The following is a 27867-nucleotide window of genomic DNA, read 5'->3' on the forward strand; positions in this document are numbered from 1 at the left end:
GTCAAATTGTTCTATTCCTCATCAACGGGCTCTCACGGACCACTCCCGGGTCTGGGGGGGGGGGGTGTGGCACAACAATTCCATAATTTAGTTCTTCTCCTGCAGGCTCCCCTGCTTCCAAATAAAATTTCTTATAGTTTCAATCAGTAGAATTAAAGTCCTTTACAGAAAAAAAACCAAAAAACTCTCTACGACCTTAGTTGACAGGTTCTTTGCTTTAGATTATTTACAGAAAGGGGAGGCAGACTTCCTGTTTGGACCTTCCCCGATCGGTGCCAAATTTAAGAATATTTTAAAAAATCCAATTTCCGTACTACTCACGGGTTGTTGTTTGAAATCCAAATGTCCACAGAAAGAAGTCAGTGCTCTCCGACAATGGCTGTGCGGCTTCACTCCGCAAAAATAGCAGTCAATTCGAAACACCATGCCACTCACCCCACGCCACTTCGGAAGCCCCGAAAAGGGGTTTCCCTGTGAGTAGGGGGGGGGCGCTCTTGGTGTGAGCCGAATCCCATGTTCCCAGGCTTCCTCCGCCCGGGATTTTTATAGGGTTCCGCCTTCGTCGCGGCAGCAAGACCCGATTTTGGCAGAGCGGGTTCCTCTGAGTCAGAGGAATTCCGCCATTGCTGATGGCGCTAACCTGGAAGTCCCCATTTGATGAGTCAGAATGACTTACGCCCTTTCTGGGGAGGCCGCCGCTATTAGCATCTGGCAGTTAGCCCGTATGTCGAGAAGAAGGCATCAGAGGTGTATCGCACTGGAAAGCGGGACCTTAGAAAGGATTTAAAACGTAAGGTGTGCTGGTAATTCAATAAAGGGCAATGTCAAAGGCAGTCTTGTAAGTACCCGCACGAGTGTGAGAGATGTGCAGGGGCTCACCCAGCCACAGCGTGTTACAAAGGGAAGCGGCCCTTTCGGGGAGGTTGGGGTTTCCACCACTCTAGTTCCAGACGAGCCCCCGCAGCAGGGAACCATCGATAAAGTCCTTCTGGGTCTAGCATTTTCTCCAATTCAGCTTTCTCCTCTCCTCAACCTCTTGTCTATCCATCCGGACGGAAGTGCAGCATCCTATCTTTGGAAGGGTTTCTCAGAGGGTTTTCAGAATCCCAGCAGTTGGCTCCTTAACCGCGAAGGACTCTCCTAATCAGCCACCCCTGGGTGCACACCATGTGTGCCACTCCGGGTGCCAGAGCAGCTAGCTCCGTCTCTGGAGTCACACTATGGCATACAACTAATTGGGATGAACCCAACAGGGCCACCACTTAGCCCCTGCTTGGTCTCCAGGACAGAGGCACCCCTTCCCAGACCCACCCCCCTTTTGAGATCATTAGGCAACCAAATGTATCATTCTATAACACCTCATACAGGAATTATTTTTTCCTGGGGAACCTGCCTTTTTCTCCCAGATCAACTACAAAAGCAAGACCACAGCTTTAACAAAATGACAGCCCAAACAGGAAGACACATGGGAGCAATGGTACTGCTTTGAAGTGTTCCAGATCAATTTCCTGTTCTCCCAATGAGTAGGGCAGCTGTGGGCAAAACTGCAAAGAAGTACAATAATGATTTAGTCCTTAGTCCTAGAATCTAGTAAGCCTTTAAGCCCAACAGTCGGAATCGCATCATTTCAATGCTTTAACCATATTAGGGAACATGTATAGTTAGTAAACAAACTGCTAGTTTTGTGAGAAATAACACTTCACTGAAGTGGATAACGCTTTGGCCAAGAGCTCACCTTTGGCAATCTTCTAGAACATGTTGCATATGTAGCAGTTCTTTCTAGCTAGAGTGAAACTGAAACCTGACATTTACAGTATCAGATAGAATTGTCCTGGAATGTCCTGGCTGTGTCTGGAATATCCTGGCTGTGTCTGTAGTACAACAGTTTTGGAAAGCTGTAGGAGAGCATCCCACCAATCTCTTGTCATACTAACAATCTTGTTATCAACTAACAATCAAAAGTGCTAAAATTTTAGCTACATTGGCAACAGGATGTTGGCTAGAAGCAACTGGTTTTCTGAAGCTAAAACTTACAATTTTGTTCTAGGAGTTACTTGATCACAATATAGAACTATTTGTTTATTCCTTATGAGTTTTACACATGATGAAAACGTATACTCAAGCAGATATTTTTATAATCACTGTACTATACTATGATACAGTGCAGAATGAACATCCACATTCAGTTAGTCTGTGTGCCATCCCCCTTCAGATTCAGCACAGAGAGCACTAAGTGACTCAGAAACAAATCAGAAGTTTAAAAGTCATGATACAAAATGAGCCTGTGTGCATACCTAACCTTAAAAAATAAAATAAAATAACAAACAAACAAACAAACAAACAAACAAACCGCACCACAGGGTAAGACTCCCAAAATCGGTTAAGACAGACCTTGAGATCTGGATCACGTTTCTGGAACGCTACAATGGAGTCTCCTTATGGCAGGAAATCCTCAACCTGTCCTCAGATTTCCAGGTTCACTCTGATGCCGCTGGGTCCTTGGGCTTCAGTTTATTCTTTAGGGGACGCTGGTGTGCTCAACAATGGCCAGCAGAGTAGCAAGGCGAGGCTATCATGCGGGATCTCACTTTTCTGGAGTTTCCCCCCCCCCTTAGTTGTGGCTGTTCACATTTGGACTGAGGAGTTCCAAAATCGCCGGGTGTGCTTCAGAACTGATAACCAGGCGGTGGTCAACATACTGGCTAAGCAGTCATCACGTTCTGAGAGGGTGTCGCGCCTACTCCGATCATTCGTCCTCCGGTGCCTCACTTCCGAGCATTAGCTACCAGGGCTCAGCCACTGCCAGAACCCATTCCGGAGCACCTGTGGAACACTGGAGACGTGAAGTGGTTAAGGGAGTATTAGCATCTGTCGCACCCTCTACGCTTAGATCATATAAGAAGGTCTGGTGTGATTTCATGGGTTTCAGGTCCAAAGTATCCTCCCTTTCCACTAATGTTACACCCTCCACAGAAAACGTTCTGCAATACTTAACACACCTTCATGGTGAGGTTGAGCCTCAAAAACTTTGAGGATACACATAGCCGCTATCACATTCTTTAGTAGACCCATGTTTTTCCACCGATTCATGCTGCGACTTCATGGTCCGCAGGGCAATTGAAGGTTGGAGTTGACTGCAGCCTCCAAGTAACAAAGGCCGCAAGCCTATTTCTTACGAGCTGCTGTCCCAAATCCGTATGAAACTTAGGTCAATTTGCTGGTCCAAGTTCGAGGCCCGGGTGTTCTCTGTGGCATACATTATAGCCTCCTTTAGGCCGGGCCCCCAAAACTTTAAAGATACACGTAGCCGCCATCAGCTTCTTTTGTAAAGCCATGTTTTCCTCCGACCCGTGCAGTGACTTCCTGATCCGCAGAGCTATTGAAGGTTGGGGTAAGCTGCAACCCCCTAGAGCCGAGGGCCCTAAGCCAATTTCTTACAGACTGCTCTCTCAAATACACATAAGCTTAAGTCGATCTATTGGACCAAGTTTGAGGCCCGCCTCTTTTCCGCAGCCTATGCTAAGCCAATTTCTTACGGGCTGCTCTCTCAGATATGCACAAAGCTTAGGTCAAACTGCTGGACCAAGTTTGAGGCCCACCTTTTTTCCACTGCATATGCAATCGCCTTTTTGGTGCCTTGAGGGTCGGTGAAGTAGTAGCCGAGGTTAACACAACTGGGTCAACACGTGGCCTCCTCACGGAGGATGTGCAGTTGTCCGAAGCTAGCACGACGGTGCGGATGCGTCAGTCCAAAACGGATCAGGCAGGTAGGGGTTCCCTCGTAAAACTTACAGCTTCAGCGCAACGGGGCCCATGCCCGGTCAAGGACACTAGATGGTACGTTTACCTCAGACTGCCCGGTCCTGGCCCGCTCCTGGTTCACGAGGATGGGTCACCTTTGTTGAGACACCAATTCACAAGGGTACTCTGCAAAGCTATTGATGCCTGTGGTTTATCTTCCCAGGATTATGCTGCAACTCATTCAGGATTGGCGCCACCACAACAGCGGCGCGCTTGGGTCGGCCGGCGGATAGGATTAAATAAATGGGCCGGTGGAAATCCGATGCTTATAAAGGTTACATTCGCTAGTATGCGCTCCGCTACATTACCTCTACTTACCTGTCTTTCTCTTTTCTTTATTCTCAGCCGTTCTCAGGAAAAGTGTTTGGATTAGTTCATTGAGCCTGTGTCGGCTAGCTGCGGCCTCACCCCTAATCTTGGGTTGCTACCTGGAGTGCGAGTTTCCTGGTTTTCGAGGCGAGGCATGCGTTGGGAAGAGCTTGTGCCATTGCTGAGGGAGAAAGTCGCCATGTTTGGCCCTCCCGACATCCTTATCCTTCAATTAGGGGAAAATGACCTTGTTAACAGAAGAAGTGTGGACTTGTCGTGGAACATAAAAAGAGATTTGGATGAGATTGCTGCCTTGTGTCCCGGAACAATGGTGTTCTGGTCCTCCTTCCTGAAGAGAATTGTTTGGCGCAGTGCGCAGAACTGTATGGCCATTGAAAAATCCAGGAAACTCTTAAATTGTGCAATAGCCCGTTGGGTGCGCTTTATGAATGGCCAAGTCATTTCTCACAACCATATCCGGATTGGCGATCAGGCCTTGTACTGGAATGATGGGGTTCATCTTTCAGACCAAGGGAATGACATTTGGTTAAATAGCATCATCATCAGCATCAGGGATTGGTTACAGCTGTGAGGGTATTGGCGGTGAGCCTTTTGGGCTCGGGTGGCGGTTAGGCATTGGAATAATGTGTTGTGGTGTGTTGAAGGGCTAGGTGTGGCCATCGCCTGCGCCTTCAATTTTGGGTATTCCGTTAAAGGAATCCGGCGGTCGTGTATTCTGTCCGATGTCTGCGTGGCGGGAGGCCATGGCACGACCCTCGGTGACATCAGGGGAGAGCTTATAGTTGGATTAGCATCAACAGGCTCCACCTACTGGTGAATAACCCCCCCTGTTTTAGACTCACCCCTCTCTGAGGGGGTGGAGTCAGCTGACGTAATCCAATGCCTAAGCCAATACCTTTTCACTTGCTGTAATCAATAAAGTTTGGCCTTTTCTTGCCCATTAACCTTATATCACGTGTCCTTGTGTTTTCATTCCACTACACGGGGATCGGGTCCTCGAACCACAATATAATATAAAAATTACAAGATTACTTAATACAGCCTTTAAAAGAATTATGAGTAACTCTTAGAATACAGGAAAGTTACCCAAATCCTGGAAGAGTGCATACTGTACATAATTTTGATTCATAAGCAAGATAGAGATCCAAAGCTGGTTAAGAGCTATCAGCCTATTTCATTATTGAAAAAAGATTATAAACTATTTGCAGACAAATTAGCTAATAGGTTGAAAACTGTATTAAAAGAAGTAATAGTATGATTTTATCATGAAGCACCTTGTCTGTGCTGGTTGAAAGAATGGTTGTTATTGAAGAATCCACATATTTTAGATTTGGAAGGTCATGATAATATTTTTTTGTTGGCACGCTTACTTGAGGTATGAAAATGTGAACGTGCATAAAGGTTTTACAAACCATATAATCAGGAAAAAATTGTATAGAGTATGGATAAGTAAAAAAAAACCTTTTGGAGACCGAAACACCACACCGACTACACAGAAATGTTGAAACTTACCGTGAGAATAATATATCAAGATAACCATTTTTTTTTTTTAAAAAAAAAGAAAGGAATGGAAATGGTTTATTGAATATTTACAAGCAAACTGTAAACATACTAAGACACTGGCAGGATTAATGTAAAAACCTGCAGTTTCAATATATATATTGAATATATATGGGAATATATATCTAAAAGAATATGTTGAGATAATTTGGAGTACGCAGGAAGATGAAACGAAATGCAAAGAACCACAGAAAGAGGGTGAAGCGAGATCAGATTAAAATGTTAAACTTACGATTGAATATTATAAATATTTTCGCTCTTTGATAGTTACATATAACTGAAATTAAGTTTTCTCAGAATGATGGGAGCCAACCCAATGAAAAACACTCACTCTGAATTTCAGGATATTTCATCATTAGTAACAGTCCCCAGCGCAGTGTGGTAGAAATGGTCTCCATGCCAGCAGCAAATAAGTTGGCCACAATAACTATTAAGTTTCTGTTGTGGAAATAAGCATTCGTCTTGTTTTTCTTCTCCTCCTGGGATGCAAAGAGTATGAACTGGTTAAAACAAATGGAGTGAGAAAATTTCATGTGCAAAGATAAGAATGAATAACTAAGTGGACCTGATGATCCAAAGTATCATTTCATATCACCCCAATCACTGAGCAGTGAGAGATTCCAGGTTTTTCAGACTATGCCATCATGGTGGTATAGGGTTTATTTACACACATATATGTTGTTGTTGTTTAGTCGTTTAGTCGTGTCCGACTCTTCGTGACCCCATGGACCAGAGCACGCCACGCATATATATGTGCGTGCAAATACATATACATACATATATATATATATATATATATATATATATATATATATATATATAAAACCCAAGCCTAAGATGGAGGGGCTCAGCATCAATACCCCAAAACGTCTTGCTCCTCCATAGTCACAGCTGAGAGTGGAGATCAGGGAAGCTTGCCAATCCAGCTCCTTGATCCAGTTTTCTTGATCAGGGATTTTTTTTTTCAGAAATGCTGGTGAGCATGCAACCATTGACCCTGCAGAGGCAACTTCTGTAACACATTAACAATGGCTGACTATTGGGAAATGGTTAGAAGTATGCCATGTTGGTCCCTTCTGAAGTGAGACTTCCTGACTACTCCTTATGCATTCACTTCGAATTGAAAATGTCAACGTTTATTCTGGGCCAACTTAAAAGACTCCATTACCTCTTGTTGTCGGATAAGAAATGTGTCAATAAAGCTCCTCTGGTCATTTTCATCCAGATCTCTGAGGTGTTTTATGAAGGTGGCATTTATGAAGGCAAACAGTTCATCTCTGTTTTGAATGATAGTCTTACGTGCCCCCAAAAGAAAACCAAGAGCAGGAAACATGTTATACAGCTGAAAGGATAAAAATGTGAAAAAAGAAAAAGAGACATTAGGAAAGCTCAATGCAGTTCTCTCAACTGCGTCTCTCAAAGCATGATTGCCCAAATACAACACAAAGCTCTTGAATGTCATTTGGAATGGGGGGTGGGCTACCTCAGGACAGCATAATTTATGTGCAACCCCGGGTTAATAAGCTATGGCAGTTCTCCTCTGGAGGTTCATCTTCAGAGAGGGAGATCTGCCCTTGGAGGCCCCTTCTGAGCCATCATAGAACAAACAATCACTTCTTCTTCCTTGTCCTTGGAGTCCCGATGGCAGTGAGGCCAGGAAGCGTGTTGTTACAGCTTGGTCGCTCCCACAAATGCAAGACAACACTGGCTGTAAATTGCTAAAACAACAAACTAGGACGGAGCTCCTCTACTCATCGTCCTCCCCAGAAGATACAGTTGCCCAGACTGAGCTCCTCTCCCTTCCCCAGAACGGAAGCCCCCACCTTTTCTTCCAGTGGCAGCTCTGCCACTTTTGAAATCCTACGAGATTTGGCAGAAAGTATTTCCTGCATTCCAATGTCTTGCCCACTATTGGAGTTTTCACACCTCTGTCTGTCCCTTTGGTCAGAGCTCAGATTACAGCTGCTTTCCCCCTCCTCTCTGCTTTCTGCTGTTAACTGTCCTCTCCCTGTGCTTCTCCTCCTGTCAGAATCTGAGCTTCGCTGACACGTGTTTGCAAAAGAGACTTTGTTGTAGTTACGAGATGACTGTGCCGTGTGAGTTTTCTAAATATTTCGAATCACCAGCAGGTATCTCAAGGTATCAATATTCTGTGTTTTGTAGTGAATCCTGAACAATATAAAATAAACATGTTGCCCTGCCCACTTTGCACACACTGCCATTACAATGAACTGTTTGTTTGTTTGTTTGTTTGTTTGTTTGTTTGTTTTAATTGGAAAAAATAGATTACCGTGACTGAAGGGCTTCCGAAAAGCCGGATATTTTCATTGATCAACTTCAGAAGTCTTATGTATGTGGAATCTTCATAATCAAATCGCTTGTCTAGTAGTATGGACACTATAATATTGGCAACAGCTGCATTCATAATTGAGGTGGTTTCAAATGGATTACCTAGACATAAACAAGACAGTTAAACAAAAATATTCTGTTGAAATTCCAAGTATGGAAAGGGCATTGTTTTTAAGTCTGTTCTTTGTTGTCTTAAATCCCTACTGGCAGCTTACCTATGAGTAGACCTCATTTATCAAATAAACTGATCCTAAGTGCTGCTGGATGTGGCCATAGCTGGGCTAAGAAATGCTTGGAAGTCACAGGAGTTGTTGCAGTACAATCTGCACATTACAGGAACAAACCAATTGCAGGGAACCCTGGGAGCTGTGCTTCTGGAATTTAGGAATATGTAACACAATAGTCTTGGCACCTTTAAACTATGGTAGTGTAGCTATGCACCAGAGGAAAACACCAACTCACCTTCGTAAGATTCAAAATTCTTTATCAGGACACTGCATTCCTCAACAATTCTATCTTCTATGGTCCTCTTTCCCATTCCGTAGTCCCGTAATGTGCTTAAAGCAAACCGCCGCATCACTTTCCAGTTCTCACCGTTAGACAAAGTTACACCTAAAAATGGGAGGAAAGGTTTTATGTCTGCATGGCCATTGCACAAAAATATCAATAAACTGTGTTCTGCATTTCTTCCATGGAACTGAGAATGGATCCCAGCTATTCTCCCATTCAGACTTCTGAGCTTTGACAAAGTAGCTGGCAGCTGCGCCATCAGAGCAAGAACTGAGAACACATTGAACAATATTTTCCATTTCAAAGTGTAGGATAGAGTAGAGGGTGGTTTGTACATGTCAGGGATCCCAGCAGAACTTTGTATTCCATGAGCAGATATTATGTCACCTTCATGTTTCCTCTTTGTATAGGCTGGGCAAGAAAATGGTGTGTGGCATTACTTTTCCATGTGATCTGCAGAAATCCACATTTGACACTTTTTGTGACACATTCTCAGCCTAATGCCTGCAGATACTCTGTCAATGTCAAAGGCACTGAGGTGGGTTGAAAAGTTCACAAGGATTCCCCCCACAGGAAACAATGGATTTCAATGACTTGCTTTGCAAACGCTCATCTTACGAACCATTTCTTGGGAACAGATTGTGTTCACCTGGTGGGACCAGTGTGTGTCTGCAAGCATTACCAGTTCCAATAGAAAGGGAGGGTCCTCACCAAAGCCTTGTGCAAGCTCTTGAAACATTGGAACGATGGGCCTGTCTGCAAATGCGTCCGCCTGATTAACCAGAGCCTCCTTTACTGTCTCATATCCTGTCAACACCACAGTTTTCCGCGGTCCCATTTGGATGCTGAAGACAGGGCCATACTGCTTTGACAGCTGGAATTCAACAGAAGAAAAAGTGAGAAAGAGAGTTCTGGCATACCCAAAGAATATATTAATGTACATCATCTCTGAGAGAACCAAGATTGCATTAGCTTGCACATTTACCTAAGAGAAAAGACTCTTTTATACATTCCACAGAATCTAGTAGCAAAGTTTTACTATTATTTTCAGCTTTTTTCAATAACTACTATTGAACTCAGTAGAAATTACTTCCATGTCATTGTGCCTTGGACCGAGCTGAAAACATATGCCTTAAGAATAGTAATTTTTTGGAATGAATTCCCTTTTTGTATCTTTGCAAATCACCATGCAAAACAGAATCCAAATAACATAATGATAAAGTAAAAGAGCATTGTCTATGCCACAATGGTCTTCAAGACATTTGGTACTAATAGCTGTAGCAGCAACAGTTGCTGGACTCAGGATACAGCAGCTTAGCCTTTTCACCCAGCTCAGTAGACTCCACCATGGGAGCAGGGCCAGGGCGGGAGAGTGCTAGAATCCTCTCTAGTCAAGTTGCATGGGATCAATTCCAAACTGTTACCTCCAAGGATGCGGACAGGTTGCTTGGAAGAGTGAAACTGACCACCTGTCTCCTTCATCCTTGCCCATTCTGGCTCATAAAAGCTCTGTGGGGTGGTGAATGCTTCCCCCTGTTAAGGAGCCTTCCCAGACTCACTGAAAGTGGTGGTTATAAAACTGCTTATTAAAAAATAAATATTTGGACCGAGCTAATATGGTGAACTACCACCCAGTCTCAAATCTTCCATCCTTGGGCAAGGTGATTGAGTGGGTGGTTGCTGAACAACTCCAGGCACGCCTGGATGATTTATTTTGAAATAAATCTATGTTCATTGTGGTTAACCAAATTCCTAAATACTTAACTTTTTTGACTACTTCTATAACGATTTCCTGCTGCAACATATCAACCAAGTCTTGTTTCATATTTTTAACTAATATTTTATTATTATTTTTTTTTATAATAATTTTTATTAATTTTCCAAACAAATAATAAAAACAGTATAGAACAGTATGACTTCAAGCTCATCAGTTCATACCCTTTTTTCTTTGACTCCCCCATACCTCCCCATCCCTGCATCCTTGTTTAATAATTCTTTAGCAACCCTTAGGTCCATTCCCTTTCATAAAAATTTCTTAAGTTTTTTTTTTTGTTTACTGCTGCAATTCTTTACTTCTTACCCCCTGACATCTTAACATTCCTCAATTTTGCAATTGTTTTTAAGATATATTTTGAATTTCTTCCAGTCCTCTTCCACTGTCTCTTTCCCCTGGTCCCGGATTCTGCCCGTCATCTCGGCCAGTCCCATAAAGTCAATCACCTTTGTTTGCCATTCTTCCAGAGTAGGTAGTTCTTGCGTCTTCCAATACTTTGCCAGTAGAATTCTTGCTGCTGTAGTGGCATACATAAAGAAAATCCTATCCTTCCTTGGCACCACTTGGCCCACCATGCCCAAGAGGAAAGCCTCTGGTTTCTTAGGAAAAGTCCACTTAAGGACCTTCTTAATTTCATTATAGATCATTTCCCAGAAAGCTTTAACCTTTGGGCAGGTCCACCAAAGGTGGTAGAAAGTGCCTTCAGTCTCATTACATTTCCAACACTTATTATTAGGCAAATGATAAATTTTTGCAAGCTTGACTGGGGTCATGTACCACCGGTAGATCATTTTCATAATATTTTCTTTTAAAGCATTACATGCAGTAAATTTAATACCGGTGGTCCATAACTGTTCCCAGTCAGCAAACATAATATCATGACCGATATCTTGTGCCCATTTAATCATAGCTGATTTCACCGTTTCATCCTGTGTATTCCATTTTAACAGCAAGTTATACATTTTTGATAAGTTCTTAGTATTGGGTTCCAACAATTCTGTTTCTAGTTTTGACTTCTCTTTCTGAAATCCTATTTTCCTGTCCTGTTTAAACGTCTCATTTATCTGATGGTAATGCAACCAATCTCGAACCTTAGGCTTTAATTTCTCATAACTCTGAAGTTTCACCCTTTCACCATCATATTCTAAAATCTCATGATATTTTGGCCATTTAGAATCCATATTAAGCTTTTTTACTTCCCTAGCTTCCATTGGTGACACCCACCTAGGGGTTTTACTTTCCAACAAATCTTTGTATCTAATCCAAACGTTATACAATGCTTTCCTTACAATATGGTTTTTAAAGCTTTTATACACCTTTACCTTGTCGTGCCATAAGTATGCATGCCAACCAAAACTATTGTCGTACCCTTCCAGATCCAAAATGTCAGTGTTCTCAAGAAGTAGCCAGTGTTTCAACCAGCAGAAAGCTGCTGATTCATAATAAAGTCTTAAGTCCGGCAGGGCAAACCCCCCTCTATCCTTTGCATCAGTTAAAATCTTAAATTTAATTCTGGGCTTTTTGCCCTGCCAGACAAATTTTGATATGTCTTTCTGCCACTTCTTGAAACAGTCCATCTTGTCCACAATCTGCAACGTCTGGAACAAAAACAGCATTCTAGGCAATACATTCATCTTAATAGTAGCAATTCGGCCTAACAAGGAAAGTTTCAACCTTGACCATATTTCCAGATCCTTTTTAACATCTGACCAACATTTTTCATAGTTATCCTTAAATAAGTTCACATTCTTGGATGTTAAGTTTACCCCCAGGTATTTTACCCTTTTTGTTATTTCCAAGCCTGTTTCATTCTGAAAACTCTCTCTTTCTTCCATTGTTAAATTTTTTTCCAACACTTTCGTTTTTTGTTTATTCAATTTAAAACCTGCTACTCGACCAAATATTTCAATTAGTTCTAATACTCTTTTAGTACTAGTGTCTGGCTGTTGCAAGGTCAATACTAGGTCGTCTGCAAATGCTCTTAATTTGTAATGTCTAACTCCGACCTGAACTCCTTTAACCAACTGGTCCTTTCTAATCATGTTTAACAAAACCTCCAGGACTGATATAAAAAGCAAGGGGGATATTGGGCATCCCTGCCGTGTACCTTTTTCTATGGGTATTTCTTCTGTTACCACATTGTTTACAATTAACTTGGCCTTTTGTTGGGAATATATTGCACCTATACCGTTTTCAAAACCTTGACCTACCCCCATCCCTTGGAGATTCTTTTTCATAAAAGTCCAACAGATATTGTCAAAGGCTTTCTCCGCATCCACAAAAATCAAAACTGCTTTCCTGTTAATGTCAACATCTAACAACTCCAAAATGTCTATAATGTTCCTCACATTGTCTGACATATGTCTACCTGGGAGAAAGCCTGTTTGGTCCTTATGAATCTCTTCTATCAACACTCTTTTCAATCTTTTTGCCAAAATGTCTGCAAAAATTTTGTAATCCACATTGAGTAAAGATATAGGGCGGTAGTTTTTAACCTGATTCTTCTCAGTCTCTGTTTTCGGTATAAGTGAGATGAAAGCCTCTTTCCACGATTCAGGTGCCTTTTTCCCCTTCAAAATTTCATTGCAAACTTCCTTCAATGGTTGTATCAGCCATTCTTTCAGCATTTTGTAGTATTTGGCCGTCAGGCCATCTGGTCCTGGTGATTTTCCCAATTTCGTATTTTGGATGGCACCCTCTATTTCTTGTTCTGTTATTTCCTCATTTAAGATCCTTTTACTTTGTTCTGGAATTTTTGGTAGACCGTATTTTCTGATGAATTCTTCTATTTCTTGTTCATTGGTTGGCCCTTGTGCATACAATTTCTTAAAAAAACTTTGAAAACAATTGTTTATCTCATTGGGTTTGTGGATAATTTTTCCATCCACTTCTAGACTTGTTACAGTGTTCATTCTCTGCCTTTTTTTCAGTTGCCATGACAGAAGTTTCCCACATTTATCCGCTGATTCAAAAGTTCTTTGTCTCATTTGCTTTATCTTCCATTCTATTTGTTGGTTCATGAGCTCCATGTACTGCATCTGGTAAAACTTTATTTCTCTCAAAATCTCATGGGACTTTGGTTTGGACCTCAGCTTCTTCTCTCCTTCTTTTATTTTTTCTAAAAATTTTTCCTTCTTCTCATTTTGTTGCTTCCTCTTTATAGAATTCTGTTGAATTAGGAAACCTCGCATCACTGCTTTGCTTGCGTCCCAAATTATTCTTTTTTCCACATCTGTTTTCCTGTTGATCTCAAAGTAATCTTTTAATGTTTTAAGGGCCTTCTTGTGGATCTCTTCATCCTTAAATAGGGTGTCATTCATTCTCCATCTAAAGGATCCAGTTGTTGTTAGTTTCATCTCCATCTTCACCGCATTATGGTCGGAGCACGTTTTTGGACATATTTCTACTTTTTTTGTTCTTGACGCCAGACTGCTAGAAATCCAGATTTGGTCTATTCTTGTCCATGTCATTTTTGCTTCAGAGAAGAAAGTTCCCTCTCTCTCTAGAGGATTCCTTGTTCTCCAAATATCAATCAAGTCCATTGTTTCAGTCATTTCAAAAAAGGTCTTTGGTAGTCTCCCTTCTTTTGAAATCACTTGTCTCTGTGCTTTATCCATGTTTGTTGAGACAACTCCATTCATATCTCCCATCATTAGGATTTTATAGTCTAAAAAGTCAACTAATGTCTCATGCAACTTCCTAAAGAATTCGGCCTTCCCCTCATTTGGGGCATATATTCCAACAATCAAAATCTTTTCTCCTTGAATTTGTATTTCAATTGCCAGGTATCTTCCTTGTTCATCTTTAAATATCAATTTTGGAGCCAATTTTTCCTTTGCATAGATCACCACACCTCTTTTCTTCACTTTGTCTGATGAGATAAATTCTTGACCAAGTCTCTTATTTATCAGTAATTTCCTATGTATCCTGGCAATATGGGTTTCTTGCAAACATATTATATCCAATTGTTCTCTCTTCAAAATGTGAAAAACTTGTCGTCTTTTCCGAGGAAGGTTCAAGCCGTTACAATTCCAACTAAGGAGTTGCAGAGACATTTTGTGTTTAAGTAGCTGTTCCTCCAACTGCTCCAAGCTTCTGTTCTTCCTCCGATGGTGGTGGTAAAAGTCCAAATGATAGATTTGCTATATCAGGTGGTTCTTTCTCCTCTACAGTTCCTTTCTGCAAATCCTCCAGGTATTTCTCCAGAAATTGTTCTTTGTCCTGAATTGTTTTTATTTTGATCTTTCTTCCTTTAAAGTTAAAGGACAATCCTTGTGGGAACTCCCATCTGAATGGTATGGTGTTTTTCTTCAGCAGATCTGCTAGGCTTTTATAATATGTTCTCACCTCTAAAATATATTTGGGAATGTCCTTAAAAATCTGTATTTGACAGTTTTGGATCACCAGTGCCTTTTGATACTGCAAGTTCAATATTTTATCTCTTTCTTCTTTTGATCTCAATGTAATTAGACAATCCCTTGGTTTTTTATCCTGCCTTCTGCCCAGTCGAAAGGCTGTTGTTATCTCGAATTCATCATCTTCCTCCCATTCCTCTTGCCAGAAGGCTATAATGTTCTCTGTAAGGAATTGCACAAGGTTGTCCCCTTCCCCTTCAGGAACCAGTCTAAATTTTAAATTCTTCTCTTTCCGCTGAAGTTCCAATAAGGAGAGGGCTGCATCATGCTCATTCACTTTTTTAATGATAGGCCCAAACTTTTCCCTTGTCTCTTCAGCCGTTGTTTTTGCACTTTCTGCAATCTTTCGTGTTTCTGCACTCTCCTGGATTAATCTATTTATGGAATCTGTGTTAGATTTTACACTAGCTGTATTCACGTCCAGTCTTGTTGTCAACTCTGTTAATTTTTTAGAATTCTCTGTCGATAGCTTTATCAGTGCTTCCAGGGATTGATTTATCTTAAGTAGTGCCTGAGTCATAGGATCCATAGAAGCTGGTGTTTTTTCCTGTGCAGCTGGTACAGTTCCTGATATAGAGCCCCTTTTCTTGTGGGATTGTTTTGCTTTCTGCCTTGTTACTATCTCTTCTGTAGGGGCACTCATATCCTCAAGGTCGTTTTCACAGAGTTGATTTCCAAGTGGAAAATCCCACTGTTACTTTTCCAAGTGCAACAGTTTCACTTAAGACCCTCTAGAGGGAGCATCATTTGTATCCAAATGGCAAGGAAAAAGAAAAACAAAGAAGCAAGGAAGTATAACAGTATCCAGTAGTTTCCAATATCCAATCCGTAACGTCTCTATCTTCTATGTAGCCAAAATGCAACAGGGTAAATCTAAGGTCCAGTAACTTTGTTACAAACAAACCCCCGCTACAGAGTTTGACAGTTCACATCCCGGTGTCTTATTTGGGCAGCCCGACCTGGGGGGGTTTGGCAATGGAAGGTCTTAATTTTCCAGTAATTTTCCAGCAGGTTAACAATGTCCCAATCCCTTCCCCCCTTTTCCTGCCTATCGGGGGGGAAGTTTAAGTCCGATGTCAGTTTGACAGCTTAAAAAAATAGAAAAGTTCCCTTCAAATGCAGCTTGATTTTCGTTGCTTTGTCTCTCATGCAGCTCCGGGAAGGCAGACTTCCTTAATTTATGCCTTTCCCGTTTTCAGCCGAATTTCTTATTTAGTGTCCCGTTAATTTTTCAGTCTTACTCACGGGTGCTGTGGTCAAATTTCAGTTGCAGGAAGGAATCGGCGCTCTCCGTTCATGGCGACGCGGCTTCACTCCGCTAGCTGGGTGACGACTCTCAGCACCGCGCTTACCCCGATGCCGCTCAGAAGCCTTTAAAAAGGCTCCCTCACATTGCCGGGGGGCGCAAAAGGTGCCCACCGAATCTCCTTTGTTCACAGGCTCCGCGCCTGTGATTTTAGGGGTCCCCCGCTTGCCGTAGCGGGTAGGACCCGAACTAGCGAAGCAGTCCTGCCTCGGAGCTCGAGGCTCGGACCGCCATTAAGCGCTGGCGCCGACCGGAAGTCTTTAACTAATATTTTAGTCTTGCTTTTGTTTAATTTAAAACCCACTACTTGTCCAAATTGTTCTATTTCTTTAATAACTTCTTTGGCATTATTTAATGGTTCTTCTATAGTTAGTACCAAGTCGTCTGCAAAGACTTTCACTTTATGTTCTTTCCGGCCAACTGAAATTCCTTTTATTTTCTCATTTTCTCTTCCAGTACCGATATGAATAATAGTGGTGAGAGCGGACACCCGTGTCTTGTACCTTTTGTAATTTCAATATTTTTAGTTATTATATTATTTACTATCAATTTTGCTTTTTGATCAGATTATATAGCTTTTATACCTTTTATAAACAATTGTCCAATGCCCATTAATTCAATATTCTTTATCATAAATTCCCAAGATATATTATCAAAGGCCTTTTCTGCATCTACAAACATTAACATCACTTGTTTATCATTCCTGGCCGTCAGGTATTCAAACGAATTAAGTTCTTAACCCGAGGTAAAGGTAAAGGTAAAGGGACCCCTGACCATTAGGTCCAGTCGTGACCAACTCTGGGGTTGTGGCGCTCATCTCGCTTTATTGGCTGAGGAAGCTGGCGAACAATTTCCGGGTCATGTGACCAGCATGACTAAGCCACTTCTGGTGAACCAGAGCAGCACACGGAAATGCCGTTTACCTTCCCTCCGGAGCGGTAGCTATTTATCTACTTGTACTTTGAAGTGCTTTCAAACTGCTAGGTTGGCAGGAGCAGGGACAGAGCAACAGGAGCTCACCCCATCGCGGGGATTTGAACCACCGACCTTCTGATCAACAAGTCCTAGGCTCTGTGATTTAACCCACAGCACCACACAGGTAACACTGTATATATGTCAAGGGGTGTGTGTGTGTGGGGGGGTGACAATAAACCCACACTGGGTATCACCTGACCTTGCTATGCAACTGTTGGCTCCGGGTACATTACCGAGCACAATTCAAAGTGTTGGTGCTGACCTTTAAAGACCTAAATGACCTCGGCCCAGTATACCTGAAGGAGCGTCTCCAACCCATCAATCAGCCCAGACACTGAGGTCCAGCTTTGAGGGCCTTCTGGTAGTTCTCTCAATGCATGAAGTGAGGTTACAGGGAACCAGGCAGAGGTCCTTCTCGGTAGTGGCGCCCACACTATGGAACGCCCTCCCATCAGATGTCAAGGAAATAAACAACTATCTGACTTTTACAAGACACCTGAAGGCAGTCCTTTTAAGGGAAGTTTTTAATGTTTAATGTTTTATCGTGTTATTAATCTGTTGGGAGCCGCCCAGAGTGGCCAGGGAAACCCAGCCAGATGGGTGGGGTATAAATAATAAATTATAATTATTATGCAGTTGCAGCAGCACAAATATTTGCTAGGAATACTTAGAAAACCAGAAAAAATAGGCAGTTGTAAGGATAACGCAGGTGGCGCTGTGGGTTAAACCACAGAGCCTAGGACTTGCCGATCAGAAGGTCGGCGGTTCGAATTCCCGCGACGGAGTGAGCTCCCATTGCTTGGTCCCTGCTCCTGCCAAGTTGATAAATAGGTACCGCTCCGGTGGGAAGGTAAACAGCATTTCCGTGTGCTGCTCTGGTTCGCCAGAAGTGGCTTAGTCATGCTGGTCACATGACCCGGAAGCTGTACGCCGGCTCCCTCGGCCAATAAAGTGAGATGAGCGCCGCAACCCCAGAGTCGGCCACGATTGGACCTTATGGTCAGGGGTCCCTTTACCTTTAAAAGTGATTATACCTTTAATGGCACCTCTCAAATCTAATTTAGAAAGATAGGTTCAAGGAGGAGGCTGGGCTAGGCAAGGTTTGTACTAGCACTTTTACATCCTTGAAAATGGAGGCAGAGTCAAATGTGATTCGACACCAGACACCCCCAGACACCTTGTTCAAATTACCAGTTATAAATTACAACTAGGTTCTATGACTAGTTATTGGGAAAGATAAGAGAAGGTTCTATTGCACACAAAGGAAAGATGAGATTTATAGGCTGTAAAAGAACAAAATGTATTATTATTATTATTATTATTATTATTATTATTATTATTATTACACTGCTCATCTGGCTGGGCTGCCCCAGAACCCTTCAGCCTTGCCATGGGAAGAACTGGAATCTTTACCTTTAACATGGTTCTGTGAGGCCTCTTGAGATCCATGATGTGGAGATTCCCAATGAGAGGTAAAGGCCTGGGACCTGGTGGAAGATTTTGGGAGCTCTTTTTCCCGAAAGTGCCCAGTTTCAAAACAAAGGAAACCATAAGGATAAAGAGGAACAATACTGGAATCGGCTCTGTCCAATCCATTTCGTTTCAGCAAGCAATTTTTTTGGGGTAGTGGTTATAATGAAAGCCACAGTGCAATTTGGTCAACAACTGTGTCTACCAACTGCAATGAGCAGCCCATATATAATGTTATGTAATGTCTCTAGCGAATCATTAAACCATCCCTCCAATTTTTTTCTTCTCCACAACTATTCAGTAGAAAGCTACAGGGTAGTTTGGTCAAGGACAATGTCTTGCAACTGCAGTGAGCAGCATATATATTATGCTAGGTACTGTCTCGAGCGAGTCATTAAACCACCCAGGAAAATGGAAAGTGTCCTGCTTTGTCCCTCTGATTTTTTCTTCTTCTCCACAATTATTCAAAGCTGTATATTGGATGTTTTGCTTTTCAGTTTCAGTTACTCAAGGGTGTACTGCCCACTTCCACAAACTAATCCTTTCCAGAACAAATTCAAGCTCTCTTGAATCTGGCTGCAGACCTGTCACTCAGGATTAGCTGTAAAATCAATCTATTATAACTGGAGTAAAGGGCAGCATTGTGAAATTCTTCGGAGTGATCATTGAACTGCATTCAGGGATGGATGTTACAAAGTGCAGCAGTATGGACTTCCAGCAAGGCAAGATGGCAAGCGCCAAAGCAGCACGGAGCTTCTGAGGACCACAAGCACTAATGGCGCTGCCTGGATGGTGCCTGCACTGCCAACCCGGCCACTGCTGCCACCATGATGGGGGGTAACCAGGGGTGCCCAACGTGACAACCGAGGAGGCCGTGAAGAGCCCCAAGCCCCCTCCCATTGGCCTTGACCCAGCTGGGACTGGGAGCATCCCAACGATAGCTGAGAAGAAGAAGAAGAAGAAGAAGAAGAAGAAGAAGAGTTTGGATTTGATATCCCGCTTTATCATTAGCTGAAGGAGACTCAAAGCGGCTAACAATCTCCTTTCCCTTCCTCCCCCAGAACAAACACTCTGTGAAGTGGCACCCCAATAGTCACTCTTCTCCAGGATGAAGAGGAACCATTGATGAGCACCCTTTGGGTTCGGTCAGTCAGCCAGTTACAAATCCACTGAGTGGTAGCATAGTCAAGACCGCATTTTACCAACTTCTTTACAAGAATATCATGGGGCACCTTGTCAAATGCCTTGCTGAAATCGAGGTAGGCTACATCCACTGCGTTCCCTTCATCTACCAGGCTTGTAATTCTGTCAAAAAATGAGATCAGGTTAGTCTGACATGACTTATTTTTCAGAAATCCATGCTGACTATTGGTGATCACAATATTCCTTTCTAGGTGCTCACAGACTGTTTGCTTAATCATCTGCTCCAGAATCTTCCCTAGTATTGATGTCTGCAAGGCCAGTGAGGAATCTGTTTGACCTTATGCTCTTGGCTGAGTTTGACATCCAACAAATATCCGGGTAATTGAAGTCTCCCATTACTACTATCTCCCTTCCTTTTGCATGCTTGGCCATCTGTTCCAGGAAGGCATCATCTATGTCCTCCGTTTGGCTTGGGGATCTATTGTAAACTCCCACAATGAGGTCCCTGTTATTCTTCTCTCCCTTAATTTTGACCCAAACGCTCTCACTTTGGCTTTGAGGTTCTAAATCTTGGATCTCTTCACACGTATACACATCCCTGACATATAACGCCACTCCTCCTCCTTTCTTGTCTGGTCTGTTTCTCTGAAATAGATTGTATCCCTCCATTATTACATTCCAATCGTGGGACTTATCCCACCAGGTTTCAGTGATGCCTATTATGTCATATTTAGTTTGCTGTGCCAAGAGCTCAAGCTCATCTCGTTTATTTCCCATGCTTTGCGCATTAGTGTACAGACATTGAAGTCCATTAATCATTCCCCCGTGTCTCTTATTTAAGGATTTTTTCCTCCCACCACTAGGTCTGCATGCTGTTTGCTCCATTTGGTCTATGACATTTGGATGATCATCTTCATCAGTTGATAGACTCCTGCCTTCAGGAGCAAATCATTAAATCATCCCTCCGATTTTTTTCTTCTCCACAACTATTCAAAGCTCTACATTGGATGATATGCCTTTCAGTTTAATGTTTACTCAAGTGAGTGGTGCTTACTTCCACAAATGAATGCTTTCCATCACAGATTACAATGCTCTTGAACACGGCGAATGCATAACTCAGGATTATCAGTAGAGAGCAGCATTGTGAAATCATTTGCAGATGAAATTATTCAACTTCAATTAGGGACGACAGCATTAATTTGAAAGTGTCCAGTATTTCCTGAACTTTCACACATTGAAACACTCACACATATTTTTCTTTTTAGCATAATTTCTATTCATCTTCATCTTGAAACTGTTTAACATGGTGGCATTAGGTTATATCTTTGTATACATTAAAGCATATGACATGCAACAATATGAGCAAGGAAGGACAATAACTAAACCGTACATCCTCTCATAGTGCCTAAATCCATTCCAACAAAGGTTATGGGGCCCAGTGAAGACAAAATTCAAAGTATTATAGTGGGTGTGGCTGGATTTTCTTAAGAGAGAAGAGAGATTCAAACCAGACATTTTTTCCTATTTCCTGGTGAGACCATGGTGACTTCCCTTGTCTCTGTTGTGAAAGGGATTAGCTCCCTCTTCCCTTTCAGAGCAGAAGCTAGGCAGAGAAGGTATTGAGTTTTTCCTCCTGTGGAGGTGGAAGTTTTGATTTTGATTTTGACATATTTCTGCCATTTTTATTTCTCATATGACCAGTCGGAATTCCATTGATGAGGGTAGCCTTGAGCTAACCAGACTCTCAGAGAAAGTTCATTCAGATACAGAGAGAAGATGGAAGATGGTTGTTTAATTCTAAGCCAGAAGCAAAAAGTCACTGAACTAATTGACAGCATGGAGATTCCAGAAGCAAACCCAGTTGCCAGATCTATTATGACAGATTTTTTAAAGAACCCGGAGGAAACAAAGCCATTGCCTGACATCAACAAATACATTTCAGAATCAGAATACACTGCAGCCACAGATGTTAATATACCCAACTTCCTCTACCATTCCTCCTAAGGCATGGTTTCCAGACACTTTATCGTCTTGGTCACAATTCTCAGCACATCTACCTGGGAATATGATGCTTCAAGGTCTTTGAAGGTAAATGTTAACATGGGAATAAATGAACCAGCTTTGTTGGTTGATCTCTATGCCTGAAGTGTCATAAGAACTCAGGGCCAGATTTTAAGTAAGAGATGCTCCAATGCTAGTTTCACAGGATTTGGCATTAAGGCAGGTAAAGGGGAACACTTCAGGTTTGTGACAAAGCATGGACCAATTCCACCACTAGGCTACTCAACTCAAATACCCTTGTTGAACAGGGGTGTTTTAAGAAAGGCTTGCATTGCACACACAGGTAGGCTAAGCAAGCCAGGAACTTGTGAGGCTTAGAAACGTGGCAGAGCGCAGAGTTGGTGGGGCATGGGCGATGTTGTAAGCCCAATAGCAGGAGTAAGGTCCAGGTCTTCCTGAGATGTTCCAGGGGGTGGCTGGAAGGTGAATTTCTGAAGGAGACTTGTGAAGAAGAGGAAGAGCTCCATTTTGGCAAGAGTCTCACCTAAACATGCTCTCCGACCTGTAAGGAAACATAGGCAGCAGGGAAACTGGGTTTAGCAGTTGCTTAATAACATCCCAAGGGATGTGGGTGGCGCTGTGGGTTAAACCACAGAGCCTAGGACTTGCCAATCAGAAGGCTGGCAGTACGAATCCCTGCGACGGGGTGAGCTCCCGTTGCTTGGTCCCTGTTCCTGCCAACCTAGCAGTTTGAAAGCACATCAAAGTGCAAGTAGATAAATAGGTACCACTCCGGCGGGAAGGTAAATGGCATTTCCGTGTGCTGCTCTGGTTTGCCAGAAGCGGCTTAGTCATGCTGGCCACATGACCCGGAAGCTGTACGCCGGCTCCCTCGGCCAATAAAGCGAGATGAGCGCCGCAACCGCAGAGTCAGCCACGACTGGACCTTTACCTTTAATAACTTCCCAAATACTTAAAAGCAGATGGAAATGCAGAGATGAAATAACAGCTCACAGTGCCCATCTTAAAAGAATTAAGAACTCCCAATACGAGCCATTCTGCAATGCTGAAAACCGTCGTGGGGATTTTTCAGCCTGAGGGCCGCATTCCCTGGTGAGCAACATTCCAGGGGTGACTCACCAACAGTGGGCAGATCTAGTGGCAGAAATGGCCACAGCAACTGATGTGATTCTTTCCTTTGCACAATAGGTTACATTCGTGGCATGTAAAAATCCCATTGACTAAGCACACACTATGCAGGTATACACAAAAGTAAAAAAAAATTACCTGCAGAGAAAGGCATGAAAGCATCTCTCTTTACGAATTCTCCATCAGTATTAAGAAAATGTTCTGGATAGAATTTATGTGGTTTCTCCCATTGAGATTCATCGTGCAGCACAGAGGACAGCAATGGCATGATGTATGTCCCCTGCAAAAACAAAGCAAGAGCTATTTTAAAATAAAGCATATGCCTCTGGTACAATAAATATTGATTGCAGGATCAATGAGATTTTTAGTTCACTTGAGAAATGTCTTTCGTTTGAAAAACATTCACATATAAACCATGATCTCCCACCAGAAATGGTTTGTTTTCCAACCTTTTGCTCCTTCCCACTAAGATCTGTTTAATGGGTTGAAGCTGATGCCTGACAGCTTCTGATGGGTAGATTGCATGCTTACAATGCAATCCTATACAAGTCTGCACAGATGTCACCCACGCTTAAGTCCAAGGGGCTTACTCCCAGGAAAGCCTTTAAATATATTGTAACTAGTGGGCAGCAGTTCAGTGAAATGGATCACCTTTGGAATGAAGTAGCCATTGAGGGTAACATCTGTAGCCGTGGCGTGTGGCAGGTTGGTTGGGACAATATCAGCAAATCTCTGGATCTCATGGATCACGGCGTCTGTATAAGGCATTTTTGTTCGGTGTTCAATCCTTGGCTGAGAAGATCCAACAACCCTTGCAATTTCTTCTTGGACCTTTACTGGGAGAAACAAAAAAAGAAAGCATTCATTTTTCTGCCAAGATAATCTGTTTGACTTTGGCCTCTTAAAATATTAATCTCCGCAGCATAGAACTGCCATAAACTGGTTCTCCAATTTTCCGGACTCACAAATTTAATCTCTCGAATTTGACAAAGGTATTTTTAAATAAGACAAACATTTTAATCAATAACCTGGTATACTGAGGGAGAGAAATGCATCCAGGATAATTATTAAAATATCACTGCTGGGGATATCCTGAAGCGGTAGCATTTACGATGGTACCTCGAGTTAAGAACTTAATTCGTTCTGGAGGTCTGTTCTTAACCTGAAATTGTACTTAACCTGAAGCACCACTTTAGCTAATGGGGCCTCCTGTTGCCGCTGCGCCACCACTGCACAATTTCTGTTCTCATCCTGAAGCAAAGTTCTTAACCCGAGGTACTATTTCTGGGTTAGCGGAGTCTGTAACCTGAAGCGTATGAAACTGAAGCATATGTAACCTTGAGGTACCACTGTATTAAAAAATGAACAAAAGCAGTTTTAGAAGAAATGGGTAAATATTTAGAAGACAGCAGACTACGTAAGATACCAAAATGATGGAATTACAGCAAGCTATTTTACAGGCAAAATTAGGGAAGGCACGTGGACCTGATGGACTTTCAGCAATATGTTATTAAAAAATTAAAAGATTACCTGATGCAACCTTTAAAAGATATTATGAATATAACTTTGAATACAGGAGAGTTACCCAAATACTGGAAGAGTACAAACATATCTTTGATTCATAAGCAAAATAGAGATCCAAAGCTGGTTAAGAGCTATTAACCAATTTCATTGTTGAATTACAATTATAAACTGTTTTCAGACAGATTAGCTAATAGGTTTAAAACTATATTATAATAAATCTTTATTACGGTCCAAAGACCCATAGAGCAATTTCAGAACAAATTACAGTTAAGACAGCCAACCACACAAGAAAGAGCAACAGAGGCGGTCATTTTGTTTTGTCTCCAGCATGATAATCTTTGTTTCTTATAACTTCTGAAAGAAACTTTGCCACGGCCAGTGTAATATCATTAGAGCTGTCATCCAAAAGATATTTAGCATGGGAGGCTTCAGATTTTCCCAGCAGATTTGCCAGTAGGGGTTTGATCAGTTGGTCGTACTGCCACAATGCAGTAAGATATGCGTCATGCAATCGATGTACTGAGAACATAAACAAAGCCTATTCTGATAAGGGATGCCGCTCAGTCAACCATTTAGCACAGGGGTCAGCAAACATTTTGAGCAGGGGGCCAGTCCACTGTCCCTCAGACCTTGTGGGGGGCCGGACTATGTTTTTTTTTTTGGGGGGGGAATGAATGAATTCCTATGCCCCACAAACAACCCAGAGGTGCATTTTAAATAAAAATACACTCATGTAAAAACACACTGATTCCCGGACTGTCCGCGGGCCGGATTTAGAAGGTGATTGGGCCGGATACAGCCCCCGGGCCTTAGTTTGCCTACTCATGATTTAGCACTTCCGATGGAAATACATTTTAGTCTGGCTTTGGTAAATAAATGCTGATAGGTTGGTACAGACAGGTTCCTAAGATATGAGGCTATCTGGATGGTGTACTCATGTTGGATTCCTGCGGCTACTGGGCCACAAATTGCATGAGATCAATATCACAGGTCACTATGTGAAATGTCCTTTGCCTCAGAGATTCAAGGGTGGTCTCATAGGCCAGATGATACAAGATTACCGAATGCAACCTTTAAAAGATATTTTGAATATAACTTGGAATGTAGGAGAGTTACCCAAATCCCGGAAGAGTGCATACATAACTTTGATTCATAAGCAAAATAGAGATCCAAAGCTGGTTAAGAGCTATCGACCTATTTCGTTGTTGAATAACGATTATAAACTGTTTGCAGACATATTAGCTAATGGGTTGAAAACTGTATTAAAAGAGGTAATCCATTAAGGCTGGATCAGGCTGATTTTTTGCTGGGAAGACAAATGAAAGATAATAATAGAAACATAATTGATGTAATAGAATATTTAGTAGTGAAAAATGAAAAATGGGCAGCTTTAATGTTTTTAGACTGCGAGAAAGCATTTGACAATGTCTCCTGGGATTTTATATCTTTAAGGCTTTGGAATATATGGTTTGTGGAGACACTTTTAAAAAGGAGTTACGGCAATATATACTGATCCATCAGTAAGTAATGTATTGACTGAGAATTGTAAAATAACTAAAGGAAGTAGACATGGTTGCCCACTGTCACCTTCATTGTTTATAACAGTTTTAGAAGTTTTGGCACAAAGAATAAGATGTAGTCAAGAAAATAAAGGAATAAAAGTGGGACAGAGACAATATAAATAAATTATATATAATATAATAAAAATAAATAATAATATAAATTAAATTAAAAGCTTTTGCAGATAACGTGCTGATATTTGTTGAGGAACCTATAGAGTCAATCCTGAAGGCACTGTAAGAGATTTATTTTATTTTATTTTTTAGAAATAGCAGGTCTTAAAATTAATAAGATAAAACCAAACTCCTGGTGAAAAATTTGAATGATGAGAGTAAAAATAAATTACAAAGTTTATCCATCTTAAAGAGTGAAAAGAAGATTAAATATTTGGATGTGTGGTTAAGAGCAAATAATATAAAATTGTATAAGGATAATTGTTTAAACACTTGGGAGGATATTAAAATAAATTTGCAAATATGGAGGAGAATGAAACTTTCATTACTGGGTAGGGTATCAACCATTAAAATGAATGTATGAGGATATTATTTTAGTTTATGCTTCTTCTTCTTATTTATTGAATTTATATACTGCCCTATATCCAGAGGTTCACAGAATAAAATCAAATATAAAACCACAAAATACATAATCAAAATAAAAACAACAACCCAATTAATGCACCAAACCACATTTTAAAAGGTCATAGGACATTTCAATTATTACCAGCAAGACAGATTGTTTCAACAAATGGCAAAAAGATATTTATAAATATATCTGGCAAGAGAAAAAATGAGAATAAAATATAAAATATTGATAGATGTGAAAGAGAGAGGAGGTTTCTTCCCGCCGCATATGAGATTATATTATGAAGCACCTTGTCTGTACTGTTTGAGGGAATGATTGTTATTGAAGAATCCACATATTTTAGATTTGGAAGGTCATGACAATATTTTTGGTTGGCACGCTTACTTGAGGTATGAAAATGTGAAAGTACATAAAGGTTTTATAAACTATATAATCAGAAAAAAATGTATAGAGTATGGATAAGTATAAAAACCTGTTGGAGACCAAAACACCACTATGGCTTTCACTTTGGAGAATTTAAATTAAAATAATTTAAGGATTTATCACAGATGTTACCAACATAGTTACAATATCATCATTTGAATGAAGTATTTAAAAGGGATATGAAGTGGGGGGTTGGGGAACAAACATCACAACTAGAAAGAGACCTGTTAAACTGTAATTAACATTACAGTTATATCTAACGTGATATCTAAAATGTATAAGAAGTTATTGGACTGGGAGACGAAGGACGAACAAGTGAGATCTTCAAGGATACTCTGGACAATAGTTATTAATAATATAGAAATGGATGCATGGGAACAGATATACAATTTACAGAATGTTATAGTTTAAGAGAAAACTATATGAAAATGTTATATAAATGGTATCTAATACCTAATAGATTGGCTCAAATGTATAAATCCAACTTGAATACGTGCTGGAAACATAAAGAGAAAGAAAGTACCTTTTTGATATGTGGTGGTCTAGTAATAAAGTTAAAGCTTACTGGGAAATGATATAAAATGAACTGAAAAAGATGTTTAAGATGTTTAAAAAACCAGAAGCTTTTCTTTTGGAAATTTTGGGATTGGAACTACAGTATATAAATTTATTTATGTATGCAACCACAGCTCCAAGAATGTTATTTGCCTATATATTTATACATAAATAAATGGAAGGAAGGGACGCAGGTGGCGCTGTGGGTTAAAGCCTCAGCGCCTAGGGCTTGCCGATCGAAAGGTCGGCGGTTTGAATCCCTGCGGCGGGGTGCGCTCCCGCTGCTCGGTCCCAGCGCCTGCCAACCTAGCAGTTCGAAAGCACCTCCGGGTGCAAGTAGATAAATAGGGACCGCTTACCAGCGGGAAGGTAAACGGCGTTTCCGTGTGCGGCTCTGGCTCGCCAGAGCAGCGATGTCACGCTGGCCACGTGACCCGGAA

The 27867-nt window shown here is 41.5% G+C and overlaps 1 protein-coding gene across 1 annotated transcript in view; it reads right to left on the reverse strand.

The window, feature by feature from the left end:
* LOC307212663 (cytochrome P450 2C4-like) overlaps positions 1-27867 on the reverse strand; it is a 91844-nt gene that overhangs the window by 29597 nt on the left and 34380 nt on the right. Inside the window, exons 4-6 of the mRNA XM_079970231.1 lie at positions 7982-8142; positions 6860-7033; positions 6023-6191 (exon numbers count right to left, since the gene is read on the reverse strand). Of these exons, the coding sequence (XP_079826357.1) occupies positions 6023-6191; positions 6860-7033; positions 7982-8142 (504 nt within the window). The remainder of the gene's footprint in view (positions 1-6022; positions 6192-6859; positions 7034-7981; positions 8143-27867) is intronic.

Source organism: Podarcis cretensis, assembly GCF_951804945.1.
Source record: "Podarcis cretensis genome assembly, chromosome: 3".
NCBI classification, from domain to species: Eukaryota; Metazoa; Chordata; class Lepidosauria; order Squamata; family Lacertidae; genus Podarcis; species Podarcis cretensis.